The 25601-nt window shown below is 41.9% G+C and overlaps 1 protein-coding gene across 1 annotated transcript in view; it reads right to left on the bottom strand.

Annotated features, from left to right (window-relative positions):
- Positions 1 to 25601, bottom strand: part of LOC116989512 (retinoic acid receptor beta-like) — a 96950-nt gene that overhangs the window by 21336 nt on the left and 50013 nt on the right. The window contains exon 3 of the mRNA XM_033046982.1: positions 1710 to 1851. Coding sequence (XP_032902873.1) covers positions 1710 to 1851 — 142 coding nt within the window. The remainder of the gene's footprint in view (positions 1 to 1709; positions 1852 to 25601) is intronic.

The following is a 25601-nucleotide window of genomic DNA, read 5'->3' as shown; positions in this document are numbered from 1 at the left end:
TAACTGATAATTTCTGAAAATGGCAGTGAAAGTTTAACAGAACTGGGTTAAAGCTGTTGTCTGGAGTTTCACAAATTTTATGCTGAAGTTGTAGCACTGGATCAAGAGAATCACTGTCTAAGTGACTGTCACCACAACAAGAAAACTATAAATTTTGTTTCAGCTTGGAAACTGATACCATTATTAGAAGTATTATCTTGAAAGGATTAATGCATTGTATAAAGAAGTTGAACTGACAGCTATTATTAATGAAACACTGTTGGAAATTGGTTCTACCTCTAACAATGTTAATTCTTTCCCCTTGCGATGTTAACTTCAGTGGCCCTTTCATGACTAGAAATAAAGTCATTTCCATTTTGGAATAGATGGACAGCAATGAGTGAAGCAAAGAAAAAAAATGTTGATATTAAATGCAACATCAATTTTTTATGAGGAGTAAGATGGTAAGACTAGCCCTCAGCCACAAACCATTACTTTCTCACCAACTTCATCTGCCTCTATTACATGGATTATTCATTGGCTTGGCATGAAACAGAAACTGCTGAAAGTATTCAACAGAATCTTTGGAGAGAGTGGCAGAGTTAACGGGGCAACTCTCTTTCTCTTCCACAGATGCCGCCCCATTTGCTGATCATTTCCAGCATTCTCTGTTTTCAGATTTCTGGCAACAGCTATTCTTTGAGTTTGGATTAATAACTTGGTGTCCTGTTTCCATTGCATGAGCAGTTCCTTAACAAAGTGCACTGATACCACATCGACAGTATCGTTCCTTAAGGCAGTTCATGTTCTTATTTATGCCTTCAACACCTCAAAACTTAATCATTCCAATCCTTTGCTGAGAAACCTCCCAATCCCCCATTCTCTGCAGGTTTCAGTACATCTAATATTCTGCTTCCTGTGTCTTACTCTGTGCCAAGTACTGCTCAATCATCAGTTGCTCTCTTCACTGATCTATCTGGTTTCCAATTTAACAATTTATTGGTTCTAAACTCTCCATGACCTCACTATTCCTTATCTTACTAATCTTCTCAAGTTCCACAATCTCCTTCCATCCTATGAATCTTTACTCCATTGATATTAACTTCCTGTGCAATCATCCTTCTTTGACCCGTCTCTGGTAGTCATACCTATTGCCAGGTAGATCCACACTCCAGAATTCTTATTGCAACTTAATGTGCATGTCTGCATCATTAAAGGTCCTTCTTAAAATTCATCTCTGAGATTTGTTTAGAATCACACCTTATTTGGCTTTGCCTTCATATTCTACAAACCTCTGCAAAACATCTGATCATGTTTTTCTGAGTTAAAGTATTGCTCTTGTTTATATTTTAATTTGCATTCTAGTTAGAATATTAATGTTGCTTATGGTTTAACTGACAATATGGTCAACCGAATGATGGAACAGTAAGCATTAAGTATGTGCTATTATTACAAGGCTATGGTGAGAAAAACCCTGCAAAACCTCCTGGGCACAATCTTCATAATATGATTCTGAAAAGAAAACAGACCTACCTCACACCTGGGAAGCAAATGTCCATCTCCCTCTGAGCCAATATCACAATGAAAGTTTCCCAAAAATGACTTTGAAGAAGCTAGTGAACACACTTTAGCCCAAAGATTTATTTATCCACTAGTACTGATTTTCAATTCACAGATGCAAACTGGACTTTAAAAAAACTAAAAGGATAAAGACTAAAATGTGAACTTACACTCTTTAGACATGCCCACTTCAAAACACTTCTGTAATCGGCAGTACTGGCAGCGATTTCTCGTAACCTTGTTGATGACACAGTTCTTTTCTCTGTGACAAGTGTAAACCATGTTTTTCTGGATGCTTCTCCGGAAGAAACCCTGAAAGAGGCAGCAAAAATGGAATGTAAGAGCTGCACCTCAGAACACCAATGGAGACACTTTTTCATTTCAGAACACATTATCTGTAATAAAGAGAAGCCATATTTTAGGACAATAATGATCCAATTGATCCACTAGCATCTCAATTAATCAATTAATTTAATGGAAATATCCTGGCAGAACTTTTGTATTATACAAAAAGAAAGAAATAAGTGGAGCTCAAAATCTGATTTCAGAAGCTGGCATTAGAGAGGGAAATATGGAGACAATATCTATAGACATAAACACAGCAAATTCCTTTGATGTGACAATAGAAGTCGGCCATTCTGTTTGCTCAGTCTTTTAATCAAATTACACCTGATCTGTTTACCATCCTGGGAAACATATATTAACCCAATCAAACAATTCAACAGAGGAACAGGAGAAACATAAATACTAAGTGGTTCATCAGTTTTATAATTGCACAACCTCAATAGCGCTTAATGTTTTTGCAACTATTAATTAATGTGAGTCAGCATAATAATGCTACTATGTGGAACGCTTGGCTAAATCAGTCTGAAGAGAAAATGGTTTGCGCCCAGTTATAAACAAATAAGGTAATAACTGAAGAAATCAGCCTCTGATTTGCACAAATTTGACCCTGCAAACAAATGGTGGTGATGCACAGTGTGATCAGGAGTTGATTCAGTTGGTTGGTCTGGGCCAGTGGTAAATTCAACTGACTGCGACAGCCATTTTAGGGATCCTAGGAGAAGGTAGGGCGAGTTGTGGGATTGTGAAAAGACTGAGCGGCAGCGACCGTCAGTACTGTGGTGATAACCCGGAGAGCAAGCTAGTCCCAATCACGGCAAGTAGAGAGAAGTTAAAACAGATATCACAAATGGTGGAAATATCAGTGGAGAGTGAAACAGAGTTAATTCTTCAGCTCATGGATTTGCATCAAAGTAGTGAGAGTTAGCATAGAAAATAGGTGCAGGAGGAGGCCATCTGGCCCTTCGAGCCAGCACCGCCATTCATTGTGATCATGGCTGATCATCCACAATCAGTAACCCGTGCCTGCCTTCTCCCCATATCCCTTGATTCCGCTAGCTACTAGAGCTCTATCTAACTCTCTTTAAAATTCATCCAGTGAATTGGCCTCTACTGCCTTCTGTGGCAGAGAATTCCACAAATTCACAACTCTCTGGGTGAAAACGTTTTTTTCTCAACTCAGTTTTAAACGGCCTCCCCTTTATTCTTAGACTGTGGCCCCTGGTTCTGGACTCCTCCATCATTAGGAACATTTTTCCTACATCTAGCTTGTCCAGTCCTTTTATAATGTTATACGTTTATGTAAGATTCCCTCTCATCCTTCTACTTTGAAGAAAATAGGTTAAATTTGTCTTGGGTAGCCTTCAGGTGTGCCTTTAAGGACAACTTGTCAGACTGTCTTTGGCAACAAAATCTAACTGCAGCCTGAATGACATGAGAACAATAAAATTTCAAGTTCCTGTGGCACTTAGGACAGTTTTTCGAAATCAAGCAAAACACTTGAATGGGAATGATAAGCAATGTTGTGGGCTGAGACTCTTCAGATTGAACAAAGGCCCGGCCCGAAACGTCACCTATCCATTCCCTCCCCAGATGCTGCCTGACCTGCTGAGTACTCCAGCATTTTGTGATTTGCTCAAGATCCCAGCATCTGTAGTTCCTTGTATCTTTCTTTTGAAATTAATAATGTTTCCCTTGTATTATGCCAGAGAAACAAGAAAAAATGTATTTAATTTTATTTTCTCAAATTCTAATTCCGCTCAACCAAATGGCTTCATCATGTCCAACATATAAAGCCAAACCACAACCTCATCACATGGCAAGCATACCAAGCATTGCCGGTGGGAACTAACAGAAATAGTGTATTCTTGAAGCATTCCTTTAAAAAAGGTATTTAGCTTAAAAAAATATTACGCCGATACTTTATTGATCCCATGACTATGGCTCAGGAGACTTTATGTGGAATAGGTTTAAATTTGTTTATTTAAATTAAACAGCAAACTCAGATATACATTGAGCTTGAGCTACGTCAAATTCCATGTGACAGAAGAATGGCAGGACATAACGAAGAGTATTGTATGGATCTACATATGTGTGTTGCCATTTATTCAACCTAACTGAAACAAAATGGGCTGTTTAGAGTGCGACTGATGCATATTCTGTGCTATTTCCAAAACTAATTTCATCCCGCTCCAAATAATGGCCTAAATTGATGCTGACTGACGACCAGCAGTTTCAAAGGAAACCATCAGTTTTCAGCCATTCGTATCTCAGCATTTCTTGGACTACTGTGTACGAGTCAAATGTCTGAGAGTAAGATGAACTGGAGGACATATGCAGGTGCATTTGACTGTCCATCAGAGACTTTATTCATTGCTGAGCTATGGGGCAAAGCAGTGATTTTCTGAAGAGAAAAGCCAGATGCACTTTGTATTCAGCTCTTAGGCTCAGTTGGGCAGTGAACATTAACCCTGTTGATTTAAATAGGCTCAACAACCTGATGGAAAATGTATGCATAAGTGCTAACATTTCATTGCATTTATTTCATTTAAATATGTTTAATTATTGTTTTTCTTATCTCAATGTGTTTTAATTATTTTTTTTAACATTTCTTTACCTACTTAAATCTGTTTGAACTGTTTTAACATGCCTCTAGAGTGGTGAATCTCTGGAACTCTCTGCCACAGAAGGTAGTTGAGGCCAGTTCATTGGCTATATTTAAGAGGGAGTTAGATGTGGCCCTTGTGGCTAAAGGGATCAGGGGGTATGGAGAGAAGGCAGGTACAGGATACTGAGTTGGATGATCAGCCATGATCATATGGAATGGCGGTGCAGGCTCGAAGGGCCGAATGGCCTACTCCTGCACCTATTTTCTATGTGTCTATGTTTCTACGTCTATCAGAGTCATTTAAAAATAGTTTTAAAGCCTTTTACAGAAGGCAAGCAGTCAAAGGCTGTCCGGGTCTTCCTTAGGGAACAATACTTGGGCCTGGCTCATTATGTGGATTCTGTTATGACCTGTCGGGAGACTGTTGACTGTGGTGATTCAGTTTACGTAGTCCTCCACCTCCAGGAGGTCAATGTTAGTAAGCAAAGGATGCAAGCAGAGAGCCAGGATCGAGTCATTCTGACAGAATCCAGTTTCTTTTCTTCCAAAACCCGAAGCATCAGTTCGCAAGAGTGCATGGTTACTGAATCACCTATCACTTTCCTCCATTTGGCCTTGGATTACTTGGGGAAATTGTATAGTATTACAAGAATAATGAGCACCGATACCAGCCGTTCAGCTATTCTGGTGGGTGCAGGTGTTTATAATCAACATGAATCTCCTCCCATTCCACCTACTTTATCCGAGCCTTTCAGGATAGCTTTTTTCCATTTCTCTCATGCTTCTAGTTTCTTTGAAAAGCATCTGAACTAATTGATTCAATTTTTGCATATGATAAGAAGTTCCATTTTCTTACCACTTCTGATTAATGAAAATTCTTATTTGTCCATTGAAATAATTGAGGGGTGGCACGGTAGCATAGCAGTAGTGGTAGAGCTATTGCCTTACAGCGCCAGAGACCCGGGTTTGATCCTGACTACAGATCCTTGTCTGTAAGGAGTTTGTACGTTCTCCCCGTGACCTGCGTGGGTTTTCTCCAAAGTCTACGGTTTCCTCTCACACTCCAAAGACGTACAGATTTGTAGATTAATTGGCTTGGTATAAATGTAAAACATTGTCCAAGTTTAGGGGTAACATGAGGGGGAACTTCTTTACTCAGAGATTGGTAGCGGTGTGGAATGAGCTTACAGTGGAAGTGGTGGAGGCAGGTTCGTTGGTATCATTTAAAAATAAATTGGATAGGCATATGGATGAGAAGGGAATGGAGGGTTATGGTATGAGTGCAGGCAGGTGGGACTAAGGGAAAAAAGTTGTTCGGCACGGACTTGTAGGGCCGAGATGGCCTGTTTCCGTGCTGTAATTGTTATATGGTTATATGTTATATGTTATTGTCCCGAGTGTGTGTGGGGTAGTGTTAATGTGTGGGGATCACTGGTCGGTGCGGACTAGGTGGGCCAAAGGGCCTGTTTCCACGCTGTATCTCTAAACTAATTCATCAATATTCCCCACTTATTGTCACTGAAACTGATTTCTCGTGACAGTATATACATCTATCCTTATTCTAAACATTTACATATCTATAACAGTCTTCTCTCCTTTAAAACAATGTCCAACCTGTTAAATCTTACCTTACTTACATAGTGCAATCATACAGCACAGAACGAGGCCCTTCAGCTCAATTCATCCATGCTGACAAAGATGCCCCAATTAAGCTCATCCACCTTGCCCACATTTTGCCCATATCCACCTAACCTTTCCTAACATTCCTAACTTTCCTAGTCTTCAGCCTCCATTGGGCAGCGGACATGCAGCGGCAAGGGGAGAACGAGCAGTAAAACACCCTTTTGAAAAGCACTGCATTGGGCACGGGTTTGCAGCAGCTGCAATGAAGCGAGGTCCCGGGATGTTGAATGCAGGTGCAGCCTGTGCCACAGACCCTGCATTGCCCTGGCAATGCGGGCCTCGATCACGTGGTAATGGCGCGATGCTGCCATTGCACCGCCACCCACTTCCGCCAAGTTACCTAATAAGCTGACACCATGTGGCGTGCTTCTGGTTGCGGGAGTAGAGAGAGTGAGCAGTATGAAGGCAGCTTGAATACCTGGCATACTGCTTTTGGGGCCATGGGCTCTACGGCTCCGCGGCCTGTGAATTCACACTGGTTAAACCACCCATGGCACCGTACTTTTTCTCACCTAGCCATAGGGTAAAACAGTTAATACTTACCTCCTTGCTTGGTCATAGCAGGCAATTGGCAATAATGGACAATGTTATCCCCCCCTATGGTCCATTATAATGAAGATTCACTGTATTCAAATGTTTAATTTATTTACCATTCAGATTATATTTTTTGTTCCAAGGCAACATGTGCATGAAATTTAGATGTGACTTGATGCGATTGTCCCTCAGATCAGCATGTCATAGCAAAACTGAATATAGATTTAAGATGTTTATGTTTTTTTAATAGGCATTAAACAGCTTCAATGTGTGTCAGAATGTGTAGGAAGAAACTGCAGATGCTGGTTTACACCGAAGATATACACAAAAAGCTAGAGGAACTCAGCGGGTCAGGCAGCAACTCTGGAGAAAAGGAATAGGTGACATTTCAGGTCGAGACTCTTCTGCAGACTGAGGGTCAGGGGAAAGTGATATGAGAGATATAGAAGGTACATAGAGCAAATGAATGAAAGATATGCAGTGAGGCCAAATGCCATTTGGAGAAACAACATCTTATAGGTATGTTGCAAAGCCTACCTGAAGCGTCGTTGAAGATCTGCTGCTGAGGTTGTGCGCGATTTTGGCGCCGTTTAGAGGGGGCGGGTTTAAAACGCGATTTTCTCTAAGCTGTTCCAATCGAAAATGTTCAGCCTAGTTAATTATTAACGAAAAATCGCTGGAAGACCCCGTCGCAAAAGCTATTATTAGGTTTAAAGGCCTTGAATAATAGTTATAGTAGTTTAAAAATCAATCTTTAAACCCGCGACCGTCAGCGACCTCAGGGTCTCATAAAGAAAATAGCAGAAGGTAGGCTGTATATTTTTACATTCAAAAGGGCTTCTAAAGATCCTTTTATACAAAATTTAATATTGCGAGTAGCTCAATTTGGGCCCATTATATCGCGCAGTATTTTTCTCGGCATTTGAGGCACAAATCTACCGCAATGTGAACGTTCTAAACCAGCGCGTTCCACAGAGACCCACTGGAAAGCTGATTTAAATGGGCATTTATTTACAGCAATTGAACACTAAATTCCTTCCATTTGGCCTATAAATTAATGTAAATGAGATTTAAAAATCATGTTTTATTGTGAATTATTTGTGAATATTATTTGGACATTTAGGCTATTTAAAAATGTTAATCATTTATTAAGAAATGGATAGGTGTTTAGATCTAGTCATTGAAGTCTGAAATTAGCTACAATTAGGTAACTAACTAATTATACGCTTTAATTTCAGGTCATCCAAGTAAGATTATTTTATATTTGTTTCAGAATGCTTCAATCTATGATAACTGAAAATTTCATTCAGTTCTCTTAATTTTTAAGAAAGTTATGGGCTTTTGACTGTTCACGATCACAGCTTTTTTGTTATGTCCATAGAAAGTCAATAGGGAACAAGATGCTCATTTCCCAGTATGAAAATGGCCATAACTTTTTAAATACTTGAGATATGAAAGTGAATTAGGTGTCAAATTAAACTTATTTTTATGCTTTATCTGATGGGATAAGTTACAGACTTGATTTTTAAAATCTCAAAATTTTGTAACATTGCTACATCTTATATTTCGCTGGCCAGCGGTATGAATTTGATTTCTCTAAGTTCAAATAACCCTTGCACCCCCTCTCTCTCCGTCCCACCCCACCCTAGTCATCGTACTACTCTCGTCCTGTTGAGTTTAACTGTCTGTATAACTCATTATCCCCTAACCCATAGCCACCAATGGACCATTATGGGCTCCACCTTTCCTCATCATTGTTGCTTTTTGCATATCTTTCATTCATTTGTTCTATGTACCATCTATATCTCTCATTTCGCCGTCCCTGACATCAGTCTGAAAAAGGATCTCAACCTGAAATGTCACCTGTTCCATTTCTCCAGGGATGCTGCCTGACCCACTGAGATTTTTGTGCCTGTCTTCAATGTGTGTCATATTGGACAGCATACCCTGAAAGACTGTATCATTTTGAACTTTTGCACAACTAATGCTCCATCTGGATGGATGTTCTGCAGAAAATTGGATGTGGCATTCACTTGGTAGCTTCAAAAGCACCTTTGTAGTATCTCACTGCTGTGCTAAATTACATTCAACAACAAACCTCCGCAAACACTTATGAAAATTTCTAGGATACGTTTTAGAAATTTACTACACATCAGTGAAATTTATTGTAAGTATTTTGCAATTTCTATCACCAGCAGTGTGCATTCTCACTTCAAGCACAAAGACGTATACTACAAAAGTGAGCAGCTCATTTTTAATTCTTAATTGCCATGAAATCTTATCTTCAGTAAAGAAAGTGGAAAGTGATATGCGGAATCATGAGTACAAAAGGTATTAAGAAGCAATTTACTGGCTTCATTATTTAAACATAGCACAGGATACACAGAACACCCTGTGAAACATTATCTCTTCAAACACTGCTGTGTTGCGGTCATTCTCCATTAAGAAGTTACTAGTTCTGCATTCTGTCACAGATCCACAGTATAAATATACAAATAATTAGTTTCAAATTTATCAAAAACAATACCCTGACTATCATAATAAATATTTGCCTAGACTACCCTCTCTTACATAGTAATGCCACTGATGGTATTTCTAAACTATTATTGAGAATGACAAAATATCATTGAGTCATTGTATGCACAATGTCATGGTAAGAAAACATGATAGCAACAGAAGTCCACCCCACCCCTGTATACCACACTCGCACTGCTGCTGCTTCTGCTGGGGAAGCCACTAGAACTTCAAATCACCTTTGTTTCACATTCACCTTCCTCAATAGTACAGGTACATATTGGAAGAATTGAACAATGTATACAAATGTCTGAAGATGTAATCAGCAATGGAAACAAAATCTAGTTGATGATTATGATTGTCTTTAATTTGCTTTATTCTTTTCTGCTGAAAAGTTAGTGGGACTAGCTTTTTACCGCTGCTGTTTGGAAGTTGAACTCTTACCAATATCTACAGAATCGCCATAGAAAACATCCTATCTAAACGCATCACAGGTTTGGACGGCAACTTTGTATGGCAACTTTATATGGCAAGGAGGCACAGAGGCACAGCTGATAGAGTTGCTGCCTCCCTGTGCCAGAGACCTGGGTTCAATCTTAATCTCGGGTTCTGCCTGTGTGGAGTTTGCATGTTCTCCCTGTAACCATGTGGGTTTCCTCCTGTGGCTCTGGTGCCCCCCTACATCCCAAACACGTACAGGTTTGTAGGTTAATTGGCCTCTGTAAATTGCCCCTACTGTGTAGGGAGTGGTTGAGTAAGTGAGATAACATAGAACCAGTGATCGATGGGTGATCGATGTTCGACATGTACTCAGTGGGCCGAAGGTCCTGTTTCCATGCTGCATCGATAAACTAAAACTAAACCTAAACTAAACTGCTCTGCCCAAGACTACAGGAAATTGAAGAAAGTTGTGAATGCAGCCCAGTTCCATCACATAAACCAACCACCACCTCTCATTGACTTCTTCTACACTCCATGCTGCCATGGGAAAGTAGCCAGTATAATCAAGAATAGTAAGATTAAACGAGAACTTACCAGTTTGAAGTTTGATCTTGATTTTATGAGGAGTTACGATGAGCGATTACGTGAAGAAGGGCCGTCCGTCTGCGTGCGCGTCAATCTTCAAAGCAGCGGTGTTAAATCACAAATAAAAAAGAAGACCTGAGAATAGTAAGATTGTGAAAAACTTGAACTTCCATATGACCTTAATAATATGAGGGTGGGAGCGGTGGGCACGTAATCGCTCATCGTAACTCCTCATAAAATCAAGATCAAACTTCAAACTGGTAAGTTCTCGTTTAATCTTACTATTTTACTTCGGAGTCACGTGAGTGACTACGTGAAGATTTCAAAGCTCCGTGATTTTACGCCGGTTACGAATCCAAGCGTCACACACTGAATGGATTGACCATGGATGCGTGTAATCATTAAAGCATTCAGACATTACGTAGTTAAGTAAAGAAACTGATGCTTTAAATGAAAGAAAAGTTTTAAAAAAAGTTACCCCTCCCAACCTTGGGGGGAAACTAAGGGACAGAACTTAAAATGGTACGTGCAAACACCCCCAGTCCGGTTATGGGTTTGTTATAAAAACCGGTGGACCGTTGTTTCATTCGTCCATCCTGCAGCCACTAGGATGTCGTTAAGGGGCACGTCCATAGCTCTTGCTGCCGACGTAGATGCAGCCCTGGTGGAGTGAGATTTAACGATATAAATGTTCACTCCTGCTACCGCCATTACCTCCTTTGACCACCTGGAGATGATTTGAGTTGATACCTTCTGGTATGGTTTTTTATGGCTGATGAGGACCGATTGTTCTGAGCCTCTGAGGTTCTCCGTAATTCTCAGATAATGGTGTTAGTACGTTACCACACACACAACCGTTGGTCCTCTGGATATGCCAAGAACTGGATCTCCATCCCTGGCATTCCTGGCCTGCTCTGTTTTATCAGGTTCCTGATTAGGAATGTTATGTTGTTCATATTGGTGGTCATGTAGTCCAACTGTAACTTTTGCAGTGTCTGGACTCTTTGTCAGCATACCACCTTCAGGGTTAGTTATAGGCGGTCCCCACTGTCAAAGTAGGGTTAGTACCACGCTCACATCCCATGTGTCCGTGTAGCTTGGCCTTGGAGGTATTAAGTTGTAAATTCCCTTCATGAATTTTGTTGTAAAGGGGTGCGTTCCTATCGACCCGTGCCCTGCTTCCAGCATCAGATAGGAGGAGAGTGCGCCTCTGGCACTATAGATTGCACTATAACTTTGTTTATAGTTATGGTACAGAGTTGATAGGAACTCCAAGACATCCGTTATCCGAACTGTGTTGTATTTGTTCGGACAGTCCTATGCCTTGACATGGCCTCCTCAGAATCTGCAGACCAACAAGTTAATACGTTCATGTAGTGGATGATTGCTCCCTGTAACTGTGTTCACTAGTAGGTCCCTGCTCTTGGGTACAGCCATAACTGGCTGGACTATAATTCCCAATTTTTTTGGGAACCAGGCTTGAGTAGGCCAATCTGGCACTACCAATATGCCTGTGGCTTAGTCTTGCTTGATTTTGGTCAAGCATCGGTTTGTGAGACAAATTGGCGGAAAGCATACATAAACATTCCTCCCCAATTGAGGGAGAAAGCATCCACTGCCTTTGCTCCTGGATCCAGCTCGCAGGACACATATCTGGGTAACTGATGGTTTGGTCTAGATGCAAACAGATCAATATCTGGTATGCCAAATCGTGTAGTTATTTCGTTAAATACTGCCCGATTCAACATCCATTCTGTATTGTTATTAAACATTCGTGATCCAGCATCTGTCACCGTGTTATATCTACCTCGTAGATAGAACGCTGTAACCCAAATATTCCTCTCGATACACCAGTGCCAAATGAGGTTCGACAGATTTTACACCACCCTTGTGATTGATATATGCCACCGCAGTGGTGTTATCAATCTGAATTTGAACAAGCACAGGTTGCATATCGCTACAGAAAACCTTGAGTCCATATTGTGCCCCCAACAATTCTGGGTAATTGATTCCCTGTGTTGGGGAATTACAGACTCCTGCTCATTCCATCTGCCCCCACAGCTCTAGACTGTGTTTGTGGCTCCCCATCCTTAGCCGCTAGCATTGGTCTGAACCACCGATGGCTTTCGAGCAAAATTTCCCTTGAGCTGTCTCTCGTTCGTTATCCACCATAGTTTATCAACAATGGCCTCTGCTGGTAATCCATAGTTTTGCCAATTTGGCCTGCATGTAATCTGAGTGTTCGTTCCTTTGCTCGCTGTAAATTCTGGTAATGCAAAGGCCCGTGACGTACTGCTGGAAATGCAGGTACTATTTGCCAATTACATTCGCTGTTTGCCTGATAGATGGCTAGTATTTGACTATCAGGTCATAGCAGGCTTACTTAATCTTGTTGTTTGCCCCTAGGCAAAGTCACCAACATATTTACTGTTTTTAATAGTAAATCCTAGGTAATCAATTACCCTTGTAGGTGTCAATTTTGATTTAACTGGATGGATGAGGTAACCAATTCTTTCAAACAGGGTTTTGGTTTGCTTTGACTGATGCTTCTGCCAATTCTTGGTGACTCCAAATTGAAAATGTCCTCCAAATATGCCATTACTATGTGTTTTTGAGACCTTTGTAGTCCCAGAATTGGTTTCCGTAGTTTAGTCAATAGTCTAGGAGCTGCTGTCAACCCATTTGGCAGAGCCATGCCATCCAGTTAAACTTCAAATATCTCCTGTTCTTAGTGAATAGACACCGAATAGTATGCATCTTTGAGGTTGATGCATGCCATGTGACCATTTTATAGGAAGCTCCTATAAAACAGTTGCTAGACCATAACAAAATTTTACTGTTCTGAAAGTCTATACTGCACAAATGAGTTAAACCTGGATGAAGTGACATCCTCCATCTGTCACCTGTCCTGGAAGGCAATCCTGCCCAAAATACTGGGCCTGCCTCGAAGACAACTCCGGTCCGAGTTCCAAGTCTGCTTGGAACCTATGTATGTTGTGCAGTAAAATAATCACATGTTGTTATCTGTTTTTTAAAACCAGATCTGAAATTCATGTTATTGTCATTTTGAACAAAAACACAAGAGTAAAATTACCAACATGTAACTGGTCCACAATCCCTTGTTTCAGTAAACCCAGACCCACCTACCTCCATGGCTACCGGTGATCTTGTGGTAAGCCCAAAGGCCCCTGATGTGGGTTCCTTTTCTCTCCTTGATTGGGAGTAGGACTGGTAGGGAGTGTGGATTCCATGTTTCTCCTGACCTCTGCTTGGGTCTTGGTCTGAAAACCTCATCATACTGAGCTTGCCTTGTAAGACAATTCTGGCCATAATTCTGAGTCTGCCTTGAAAGACGACTCTGATCATATTTCCGTGCCCAGCTTTCAAGCTACCACCGGCTTTAGTGAACTGCTTACCCCCCTATGGAGGTGTGGGGTGTGTTTGTCGCCTACTGATGAAGTTTGCTTGTCGTTGTACCTTGATTGGTCCGACAGCTTTTGCTTCCTTCTTCTGGCCTTACCTGAAGAGAGAATTCGGCGGCTAGTTTCTCCAAAGTCACCCTGATAGCGCTGTTCCCTTGCCGGCATTTGTGCGAATATTCTGCCAACTGCTGGCTCTTGAGGCCATATACATGTGCTTCAGTATGTTCATACTTTAAATTCGAGATCAGTTACCTACTGATCACTCACACTCCCCTCCACTGAGAGTGAGATTTGTAGGCAGCCCTGAAAACAGGTGCTGCCGCAGGCCCCTGACCATACCTGCGATGACATGGCCCCTCCAGCGGACCTAAATGAGAATCTTGCTTTGGGTCAGACTGAAACTGACCGTGGATGCTCCTCTCCTCAGAGCAGGAGACATTTGTGCAGCCCTGAAACAGGTGCCGCTGCCTGCGGGTTCTCCATAATTCCCGGGCTGATAACTCCCTCCTTTGGAGTATATCATTGTGGAGCACCTCTCCATCAGGCGCTCCATGTGGGTTTTGAACGTTTAAACACGTTACCCATGAAGGAGGTTATCCTCTCCATCCGGGATCCTCCTGGCCTACCCTCCAATTGGGTTTGCCTAGGTACTCCTGGCCCGTTTTGTTTTCCCCATGTGTGAGGCTGCTGGCACAGCCTTCTGTAGAGGCCCGTGCTGATACTGCTCCCTCCTTCGGAGCAGATCATTGTTGGAGCAACTTCTCCATAAGTTGCTCCATGTGGGAGAGTCGTCCTCAGACGCTCTCCGTTGAGGGAGGGTATCCCTCTTCCCCGGACTCATCTGAGTCAACGGGTGTCAGACTTGCGGGTGGTTTTTACGTCCCGCAGGACCACCACGGAGCTCCTCCTCCTGCACCAAGTCTTTCCTGCCGGTTCTGCCAGCGGTAATGTCGGGAACAAGACCGTCGCCCGCTACTGGGAATGCTGCGGTCTTCGGCAGCCGACTTCCCCGCGGACCGTCTCCTCGACATCTGGGCTCTGAAACTACAAAAAGCTTCAAGTCCGAGAGAACGCAGGTAAGTAGTTCAACTTTCCTTACCTGCCGATCCTGACGGCTGGGAGGACACAGTGCCTCTCCAGTCCGTCATGCGCGTTGCGTTCAGACGTAATGACGCGCACGCAGACGGACGGCCCTTCTTCACGTAGTCACTCACGTGACTCCGAAGTAAAATCATTCACATCTAGTCATTCTCTCTTCTTGCATTCCATTGGGCAGAAGATACAAAAGCTTGAACGCATGTAACACCAGATTCAGGAACAGCTTCCCTGCTGTTATCAGGCCCTCTCTTGTGCTATAGATGAATTTCTGAGTTTATAGTCTGGAGAACATCACCTATCCATATTCTCCAGAGATTCTGCATGACCAACTGAGTTACTTCAGCACTTTGTGTCATTTTGAAAACCAGCATCTCTGGTTGCTTTTGTCTATATATTCTGCAATTGGTTTATTTTTGATTTAATGCTATCTGATGTACACATGCATGGTATGATTTGCCTGAATAGTACATAAAATAAAGATTTTCACTGTATCTCAGTGCAGGTTTAAGGTTACGAACCTTAGCAGCAACTTCTTCACTCATAGGGTGTGGGAATTATATGGAATGGGCTGTTGCAGGGCTCGAAATTAGCGGTTGCCCGGGTGCCAATGACCACTCAAAGTGCCGCCGGGCAACCTAAATGCCGAGTCATTTTGCCCGACTTGGCACTGGCTACTGGTTTATACCGAAGATAGACACAAAAAACTGTAGTAACTCAGTGGGTCAGGCAGCATCTCTGGGGAAAAGGAACGTGACATTTCGTGTCGGCGGCGACGGCTGTAGTGCGGGGCAAAGATACCAGGTGCGGGGTGACGAGGGGTCGGAGCGAATGATGGGCCCCTACATAGCAGCAGCAGTGGCCGCGACAGCGGCTCCACCTCCTCCTCCTCCCGCACCCCGCCCGCCCTGATAGCAAATCCACTAACGGCGATAACCGCTTTCAAAACAAACCCTCTCGCACATCGGTCGGGAGGAGGGAGGGAGGGGGTGGCCTCCTTCCACCATCTGAAGCAGCAGCACCAAAGATCCTATAGCTATAGGATCTTTGAGCTGCACTGCTTGGCCCCGCACCTTGCTGTTGGCTGGCGGAGAAGGGGAGGCGGTGGCGAGGAGTCCCAACCGCCTCCCTCTTTGGCGGTGGCACTTGGCGGTGGACAGGGACGGCCAAGGCAGCGGGGCGATGTTGTCCGAGGAGCGCTGACCTTCCTTCCTCCCAACCCTGCCTCCCCCCCTCTCTCTTACTCTTGTACGCACCCCTCCACCCCTCTTATCCTGAGACCCCTCCTCTCCATCCCGCACTGATCCCCATTCTGCCCTCTATTCAGCCCTCACTGACACCCCCTGTGCTCCCCTCCACATCTACACTCCCCCAATCTATTCATCCTGCGCTGATCACCTTATCCACCTCGCATTGATTCTCCTGCCACCCTCCATCCATCCTACACATGTCCCCCAATTCATCCTGTACTGACCCCCTTTCCTAATCATCCTGCACTGCTCCCTCCATTCATCCTGCAGTGCTCCCCCATCTATCCTGTACTGATCCCCTCATTCATCCTGTAGTGATCCCCCATTCATCCTGCACAGACCCTCCGATCCACACTGTACTGACCCTCCCCCTCCCATTCATCCTGTATTGAAACCCCCCATTCATCCTGTACTGATACCCCATCCATCCTGCACAGATCCCCCCCGTCCATCCTGTACTGATCTACCCATTCATCCTGTAATGATCTGCCCATTCATCCTGTACTGAACCCCCCCATCCATCCCGCACTGAACCCCCCCATTCAACACCACTGACATCCCTCGTGCTCTCCCCTTGCAATTTTACATACTCCAACCTACAAGCACTAATTCACCTGCCTCAATCCATCCATTCTGCACCGATTGCCTTCTCAACAGGATGAATGAGGGGTTCAGTACAGGAAGTGGAAAGAACTAATAGAAATTGCATTAATTGCAAGGTGTAAAAAAAGTTGAGATACTGTATTATAATTTTGCTGCATGTCATTGTGGTATATATCATGTCTTGATTGGTGAATATGTTTAGTTTGTGACTTTATTTGAAGCAGAAATAATATGTGAATGCTTCATTGAGCATAATTCCGACTGGTTACTACGCACTTCGTCCGAGCACGATATCGCATGCGTCATGCAAACCGTCTTAAATGACCATCTAAACTGTCATTTGCAACCTAAAAAGCAGCCTAGGTGACCCGGCTGGCAACAGGGAAAAAAGGTTAAGTGAGAGCCCTGTGTTGGAGGAGGTAGTTGAGGCAGGAAATGTAACAACATTTAAAAGAAACATTTAACAGGTACATAAATACGAAAGATTACGAGATATATGCACCAAATGTGGGCAAATGGGACTGCTTAGATGGGGCATCATGATCAGCATGGACGAGTTGGGCTGAAGGGCTTGTTTCCATGTTGTGTGACTCTAGGGTATGACAATAATAAACTAATTCCAATATCGTGAATACTATATAATCTTCTCCACAACCATACGCTCATCACAACCTCACCCTCTCCACAATCTCACGCTCATCACAACCTCACACTCACTACAAAAAATATCCACTCAACAGCTGGTGATATTACACATGGGTTTAGATGCAGAGATTTAAATAAGAGCCTAGATAGGGCAAAATAAAAAAGAAGGCTGAGGGATCGGACAAAGAGATGCATTGTGCATTTGGAAGCCTGTCAGGAAGCCAATGCTTAATGTCAAACAGCATCAGGAAGTCTGGCATCAACTTGGCCTTTGGGCCTTGTGCAGAGTCTGGAGCCATTCATTCCAGTGTGGATACATTGCCAAAGTAATACCCATGCTTAATGAAGAGCCTCATGGATGGTGTTGCACATCTAACAGCAATACAAGCACCACCAACCTAGCAGTTTGATGCAACAACGTAAGTTTAGACCACGTACATTCATATCTGGAACCAGGATCAACATAAGCACACAACCAAGTCAAGCCTGCAAACCTACCTCACCAACATTCAAAATTGGACGAGTTATCCGAAACAGTGGCCTGACATAGTCAGATATGTGCTGATATGATTACCTCCATCCTGGGCATATCCTGTCCCACTAACAGGACAGAGTCACAAGTAGCAGAGTGATGGCAGAGTGGTAAATTGTCATGAAGTTGTGGCTCTAGTGGTCCATGACATTGACTCTGGCTTTCATCAAGTCCCAAGGCAAAGAAACCCCATGTTGATTTCCACCCCCGGCTATTGATTCAGTCCACTTCTGTACTGAAAATGTGAAAGAAATGGAGAAGGTGGGCTAGGACACTTTAAAATTTATCACCAGGAGTTGTTTGATAATATAATGCAGGAGAGTCTGGATGAATCCTGAAGGACAATACCACCAGATAGAGCAAGAAAGAAAGAAGGTGAGGGAACCAACATGATGGACAAATGTCTTCATCATACAATTAGAAAAGATGTATTAATCCATGGCAGTATTGGAAAGCACGATCAACATACTTTCCTTATGGAAAATAAGTTCTGTGCCACACAAGTGTCTGGTAATGACCATCTCCAACATAAGAGATGTTTAACGGCAATATCCCCAGCATCAACCTTCCAGTGTCTCCTTTGAACAGAAGTTTTCTGCACCAAATGCTTAATATCATGATAACAAAAGCAGGACAGGGTCTCGAATTTTGTGTGTGTGATTCACTTCCTGACTCTCTCTCCACCATCTATAAAGCTTAACATCATTCAGGCACTTTGGTTGATCGACACTTCCCCATCTTCACTGCATATATATTCACACCATACGGCACCAATGTGGGTACCGACTGTGTAGATTTACAAATTACTTTGTAACTTGCAGAGGCTTCTCTGACAGGAGTTCCCAAACTCACAAACTTTACAACTGGGAAGCAGTCCTGAGAGAAAGGCATCACTTTCCAGTTCCTGTCTAAATCTGTCATATCCTGATTGTTCCTTGCTACTGAGTTAAGATTCTGAAACTCTTCATTTCAAAAAGGTTGGAGTTTAGAAAAAGAGAATTGTTGCAATTGTAGGGAGTACAATTTACAATAAGTAAATTGCAATACATCAGTAGTGGATTCTGGTTTTGAATCGTAAATTCACTAAGTTACTCGAAAGGTTTTGGCTTCACTTAAGGATAAGAAACTACTGTCGTTCACTGTCACTTTGGTGCACATAAAGTCCATCTCTAACACTAGGAAATGTTGAATGAGAGAATGCAAATAGCATGAAGAGGAAAAACACAAAAAAATTAACATCAGGGTTCAAACAGGCATGAGATTCAAATAAAACCTAATCCTTCTTAATTACCTTGTAAACAAAACTAGCTATTCCTGACATGTTATATATGTGAATATATAAATAACTATTAGTGGGTGCATAGAGCAATGAAATTTGACTCAGTAACAACATCAACCTGTTTATTTTAAATTATTTATCTTGTTTGCTAAAGTTGTGGACAGAGGATCATTATGACCATGTTTTAATGACTTATCTGTGATATTGTCAACTAATGTTTGAACTCTAACTTTACAAACTGGTTAGCAAATTGTGCATTTTTTGACAGACAGCTTTTTTTAGCCATTGTGCTTATGATTTGAGTACAGAAATATTGAAAGATTAGTCTGTGCCAGGCTGTCACATGTCTTTGTGTACTTGGTTAACAATGTAATTATTATTAAGTAAACATCTATTCAAGCATTACAATAATTGCACAGAAGTTGCAACAATCAATACCTGAAGTTCAAAACTGAAATTAAAATAGCTCACAAGTACAATACCTCAAAAATAGTCAAAATATAACATAGGTACAAGAGGCTGGAGAAGGAGCTCACAAACATATTTATTTAACCAGAGATGAGAATTAAAAGGGGAGAAGATAACAGAAAATGTGAATGCAACCATGCACCTTCATTACAAATAAAAATAATATTGTTTTGAAATCTATATAATATCAATGTACCTTGCATGTTTGGAAAATTAAATGTATAGGCAAGAAGAGGTGATTACTCTAAAATTATATTTTAAATATTACAAAATATATTTTAAATCTCTCACTGAAGCAGAGAAACTGAAAGAACTGGTACTTTGTTAAGAAAAGACAGGCTGCGCAGTAGAGGAAGGTTAACATCCCCTTTAATTTGAAATAGAATTATACCGATTGCACAATGTATGTAACATGCTTATTTTGATACAATGCAATGACTTTTACTGAGCAGCAGCGTAGGAATTGATTGTAGTAATAAGCAGGCTACACCAGTTGAGCAAACTGGCGGCGCTTATAATTAAACAGAATGGATGAGTGAGATCAGAAGGCTAAAATTACAGGTTTATTCCTGTGCCCGTGCTATGATATGAATGTGAAAATTACACAGTTCTTTTTAAATACAGGGGCTCTTTATCCTATGTACAGTATGTTCTACCCAATTATTCTGTAATGTTAAGGTAGCCGCTGATAATCTATTGAGAGTAAAGAAGATTTTATTTAAAACATCAAGTAATGAGATTCTTTCATGACTCAGTGGGAGATGATGCCATATGTAGTGGGAAGCTCTATTCAACATGCCAACACATGTAAAAATACTCACATGTTATCATAATAAACAAGGTTATTGAACAGAGGTGGAAGTAAGAATGCTTGTTTCTCTTCCTGCAATGCCCACTTTTGATGCTTTGGGTTTTTTTTTTTACTTGTACATGTCACCAGAAGATTTGATTTTCACAATTTTCTCCTTAATAATCTCCCATTTGCCCCTGTCCATGAAGTCCAATCAATAACAGCTAATTTGCCTACACCTGCTCAGTCCATTCTTAACCCCCTCATCCTTGTTGACATGACGGCACAGTGGCGCAATGGTAGAGTTGCTGCCTTACAGCGCCAGAGACCCGGGTTCGATCCTGACTACAGGTGCTGTCTGTAGGGAGTTTGTAAGTTCTCCCCGTGACCTGCGTGGGTTTTCACTGGTAGTTCCGGTTTCCTCCCGCACTCCAAAGATGTACAGGTTTGTAGGCTAATTGGCTTGGTAAAATTGTAAATTGTCCCTAGTGATTGCAGTGTGCAGGGATCGCTGGTTGGCATGGATTCGATGGGCCAAAGGGCCTCTTTCCGTGCTATATCTCTAAACTAAACTAAAACTAAACTAGACTGTTAAATCAAAATATTTTAAATGAATATTTGCACCTACAGGTTCCCCTTGTCCTCATCTTAATTCCTTCCATCTGACTTCCTGCTCCATACTTATAATCTTCTGACTTTGGTATATTATCTAGTCTTTTTCATCCTTTATCCCACCAGTGGTGGCAATCTTTTCAACCATCTTGGTCAAAGCCCTAGAGCCTTCTAAAACCTCATAAACCGCGATACACAACTCTTTGTACAAGGTTTCAAGCAATCTTTCTTATATCCCCAACTCTGTACTTAAAAACTGATCCCACACATTTGGCGAAAGAACTGATAACATGTTCATTGTTGCGAGGTCAGGATGTCAGCGTGCGACCGCAATACGTCCGCGTGCGTACGCGATACGTCACGCCGGAGGCGCGCAAAGATTTTGTGCCCTACAAAATCCAGGAGCGCCGCGCGATATCACGCACAACTTCATACCCCTCCGCGCTTCTCCATGTGACCGTCCCGCACGGCCCACACGCTACCCGTGCGTCTCAACGTGATGACGAGATCGCGTAAATGGCGCGCAAATGACGGCCAAGTGGGACAGGCCCTTTACTCTTCTGTGTCAGTGCATTTCCAGCTATGTGGCAGAGCAGTGCAGCAGCGGGGAATTTTAAAATTTAATTGGCTCGTTGACACAGCAGTCAAACAAAGTTAAAGTTGAGCAGAGCGGCCTACTGGAAGTGGCCATTTTGGGAGAATCTTTGCGTGGAGGTGCAGTGCTGTAGGTGAGGGTATTGCTGAGGCATTGACTTGAGAGGCTTCTGCAAGAAGGCTGAGCAGAGCGTGATGGCAAGATAAGATCTTGGGATTGAGAATAACTACCTCTGGTATGAGCTAACTGATGAGGATAAAGTGGGACCCACAGACTCTTCCACATATAGGGAGGTGGCGCCAGACAGGGCAGGTGGGTGGGTAGTCGGTGAAGTTTCAAGCTCCTTCTGACATTCATACAGGGTTTCTGTCAACTCCTGAAGCACGTTTCTTCTGCACAGTGAGCAGTCATGGGCCAGACATTCCCAAGTCTGTAAAGATGTTGCATTTTCTGAAGGCGGCTTTAAAAACATCCATGAATCCTTTTATCTGCATATCTAGTAAACTGTTTTGTGACAGAATTTGGAATAGAATGTTTGTTTTAGGAAGCTGCAACCAGGCTTGTGAATGACATGTCCTCCCCAATGTAGCCACTTTGATGTGATTATGGCCTCAATGTTGGGGATTTTGGAAGGGGACACTGACATTGATTTGCTTATATTCCATTGAATTTGGAAATGCCTGGTGTCATAGACCAGGTCTCGGAATCATAAATGGTCCAGTAGACCATGAGTTTTGTGCTGAGACTAAGGACTTGATCTACAAGCGTTCTTCTGCTCTATTGAATAAAGACGGTGCTGCCAGGGGCAATGTAAGGAACAGCTAATACAAAGTCAATGTAGCATTCTAATACTTACATTCAGTAGAAAGCTGACATATTGACATATTTGTTTACCAAACTATCCATTTTAAGTATATACCAAGCTTCTAGGATTCAAAAATGGATTATGTGGATTATGCATGGCCAAATCATTTTCAAAAGAGCTTTTAATTTCCTCTGTCCTCACTTCATATCAAGAGGCATGTTCTTGGGCACACACCAACATACTTCCGATTAAGCTTGTCTGAGGAAGGGTCTCGACCCGAAACATCACCCATTCCTCTGCAGAGATGCTGCCTATCTCGCTGAGTTACTCCAGCATTTTGTCTCTATCTCAAGAGAAAATATTGTCTTTAAAATATCAACAAATTGCTCTCCCAGAAGAGTATATCCAAGAAGTTTGCATCCAGCTCAGAAGGATCTTGGGGACTCCCTGTTGCAATGCCTCAGTGTTGCTATATATTAAAAAGTTCTCTACTGAAAAAATAGGACATGAAGGAAACACACGGCATCACGGGAAAAACATACAAACTCCACATCATCATCATCACGTGTCAGAATTGAACTCGGGTTGCTGAAGCTATGAGGCAGCCATTCTAATAGCTGCACCATTGTGTCAGCCAAAGAGAGTGATCATATTATTCACTAACTTTACCTATTTCTATCCCTGCGAGATTTAATCTGATGCAGTCCAAACATGTGTGACAAGACAAATCCACATTGGTGGAATTCTTTAAGAATCCTAAACCTTTAAGTATTTGTTCTTCACAAACCAGCTATTCTTCCGGTATTCATTGTGTACAATTATTTGTACACTCAATCCCAACTGTTGGGTTGGCTGAGGAGGATAGTAGGGCATTCAGAAATCAGATGGAAGGGAGATATCATGGATTGGAAAGAAGAGATCAGCTTAAGGGCCTGTCCCACTTTCACGACCTTATTTACTCGTGGACATTTTTCATCAGGCTAGAAAAACGCCCCGACCTACTTGATGCCACGAGTACCTACGATTAGCATCACAACCTACCTATGACCTACCTACGACCTCCTACGACCTTGTGACGACCATGCTGCGAGTATGAGTCAAGGGCAAACTCGGCAGAGGTCGTGAATTAGGTCGTGAAAGTGGGACAGGCCCTTTGGGTTGCGACTGCAAAACTCGATATTTGCACCAGTGCAGAATGTTGCAAATACAGTTGTGGCAGCAGGAGAGTTCTGTAATTAACGTGTTGTGATAAAAAGAGGAGCGTGTTCTCTCCAGCAATCAGAGGTGTGGAATGAGCAACAGATATTTAGTTTTTTTCATTCAAGGGACGTGGGCTTCACAGGCTGAGCTAACATTTAATTGTCCATCCCTAACTGCCCTTGAGAAGGTGGTGGTGAGCTGCTTTCTTGAACTGTTGCAGTCCTTGAGATGTGAGTATACTCAGCATGCTATTAGGAAGAGAGCTCCGGGATTTTGACCCAGCGATAGAAATGGAATGCAATATATTTCCAAAGTGCCTGTAAAACTGCAACAAGAAATAATATCATTGTTCCGTTCCTAGTACATATGACAATTATGAGTCCTGAAGTCAGGATAGCACATGCCTTGGAGGGCAACTTCTGGGTGATGGCGATCCATGCCTTTGGTGCCCTTGTTCTTCTAGGTGGTAGAGCTTGTGAGTATGAAAGGTGCTTTCTAAAAAGTCTTAGCGTGTTGTAGTGCAATCTATAAATTGTAAAAACCTGCTGCTTTGCATCAGTAATGTTATGAGTTAATAGTTATGGAGGGTATCAAATCGGATGCTATGACCTGTATAGTGTCAGGCTTCTTGAGTGTTATTGAAACTTCACTCATCTAATGCAAGTGGAGAATATTCCATCACAATCCTGACTTGAAGATTACAGATGGTGAACAGGCTTTGGGGAGTTAGGAGGTGAGTTATTCGCTACAGAATTCATATTATCTGACTTGCTCATGTCTTCATGTGGATGTCTCAAACAAATTCCTGAAGTATCCACCTGGTAATATTTGTCCAGGATTGAATACTCTATGACCACCCCCTGGTTTTTATTTATTTAGCGAATGCAAAGTTTTTATTGGTTAATCAATTATACTTTCATTGCGAGATTATTCCTCAAATTCTTACTTTCGGTGCTTAATTACTGGGGTAAAGAGGTAGAAACGTTTTGCTGGTTTTACTTAAACTGAAATGTATTACATCCATTACTTTACCCCTATCAAGCTCCATCCTCAGGAGTGTGCTTTAACCTGGGTCTTTCTTGCTTCATTACAACGGAACATTTGCCTTTATACAAGCAATAATATTTCTTCAATCACTAACGATCAGAAGTGTTATTATATGAGGATTACTTCACTGGCAATACTCTGTTATCAGTATGAGTCCAGTGGAAGAATTTCTGCAGCAGCTGCAATGCACTGGCAGTATAAATGGATGTTGTGCATTAATCCAATTAATTAAAGCACTGTTTCTGACATTTTAAAAGGTTTAACTTATCAAGCAAATTTATTAATAGCACCAATTAAAATATTATCATAGAATATAAACAATTTTAAAATATTGTGCTATTTGGGGATGCAAAAAAAATGTGTTTGACATGGGATGGCATATAGTGACAAACCAATGAGCTTTAATTATGGCTGGTTGAACAATTCTAAAATGTAAATATTTAGTTGTAAATTCATATATCTTGTGTCCTCAATAACTATTAATTCACTCATTGAAGTTCCTTGTAAAAAAACTTGGGATTTTCAGTTTACATACAGTTCACTTGTGAGTAGTATGAGATGCTTCAATGGGCTATTAATTGATCCTACACCATCACTGCGGCTCTTTGGGCAGCAGTAAATATGTTCACTAGCACAAGTGTAATATTTTATTTTCACTTGAGTCACTCATCAATAAAATAGCCAGTGAAAGGACTGTGTATATCCACCTACTAAAAAAAAATGCCATTGGTTGCTTGGTGGTAATACATCATTGTCATATTCATGCAGATCGTAAAGAATGAAAAATGTCCATCATGCTGAGAATCCAGGCTATTTATTTACTCTAAGGATTATTCCGAGTCAATGGGCTGAAAATCATTAACATCTTACAGCTCATCAAAGACAATTTTAAATGATTAGAAAAGACGACAATTACAATGGCTTGTTAAAAAATATATGAAATCCCACCAAATATTCTGAAACCTCTCTAAACTCCACCTTGTGGTGCACTGAAATTGGGCCTTTATCTCTG

This window comes from Amblyraja radiata, chromosome 2 (genome assembly GCF_010909765.2).
Source record: "Amblyraja radiata isolate CabotCenter1 chromosome 2, sAmbRad1.1.pri, whole genome shotgun sequence".
NCBI classification, from domain to species: Eukaryota; Metazoa; Chordata; class Chondrichthyes; order Rajiformes; family Rajidae; genus Amblyraja; species Amblyraja radiata.
Note: the sequence above shows the minus strand (reverse complement) of the source record. Positions and strands in the feature narration are given on the sequence as shown.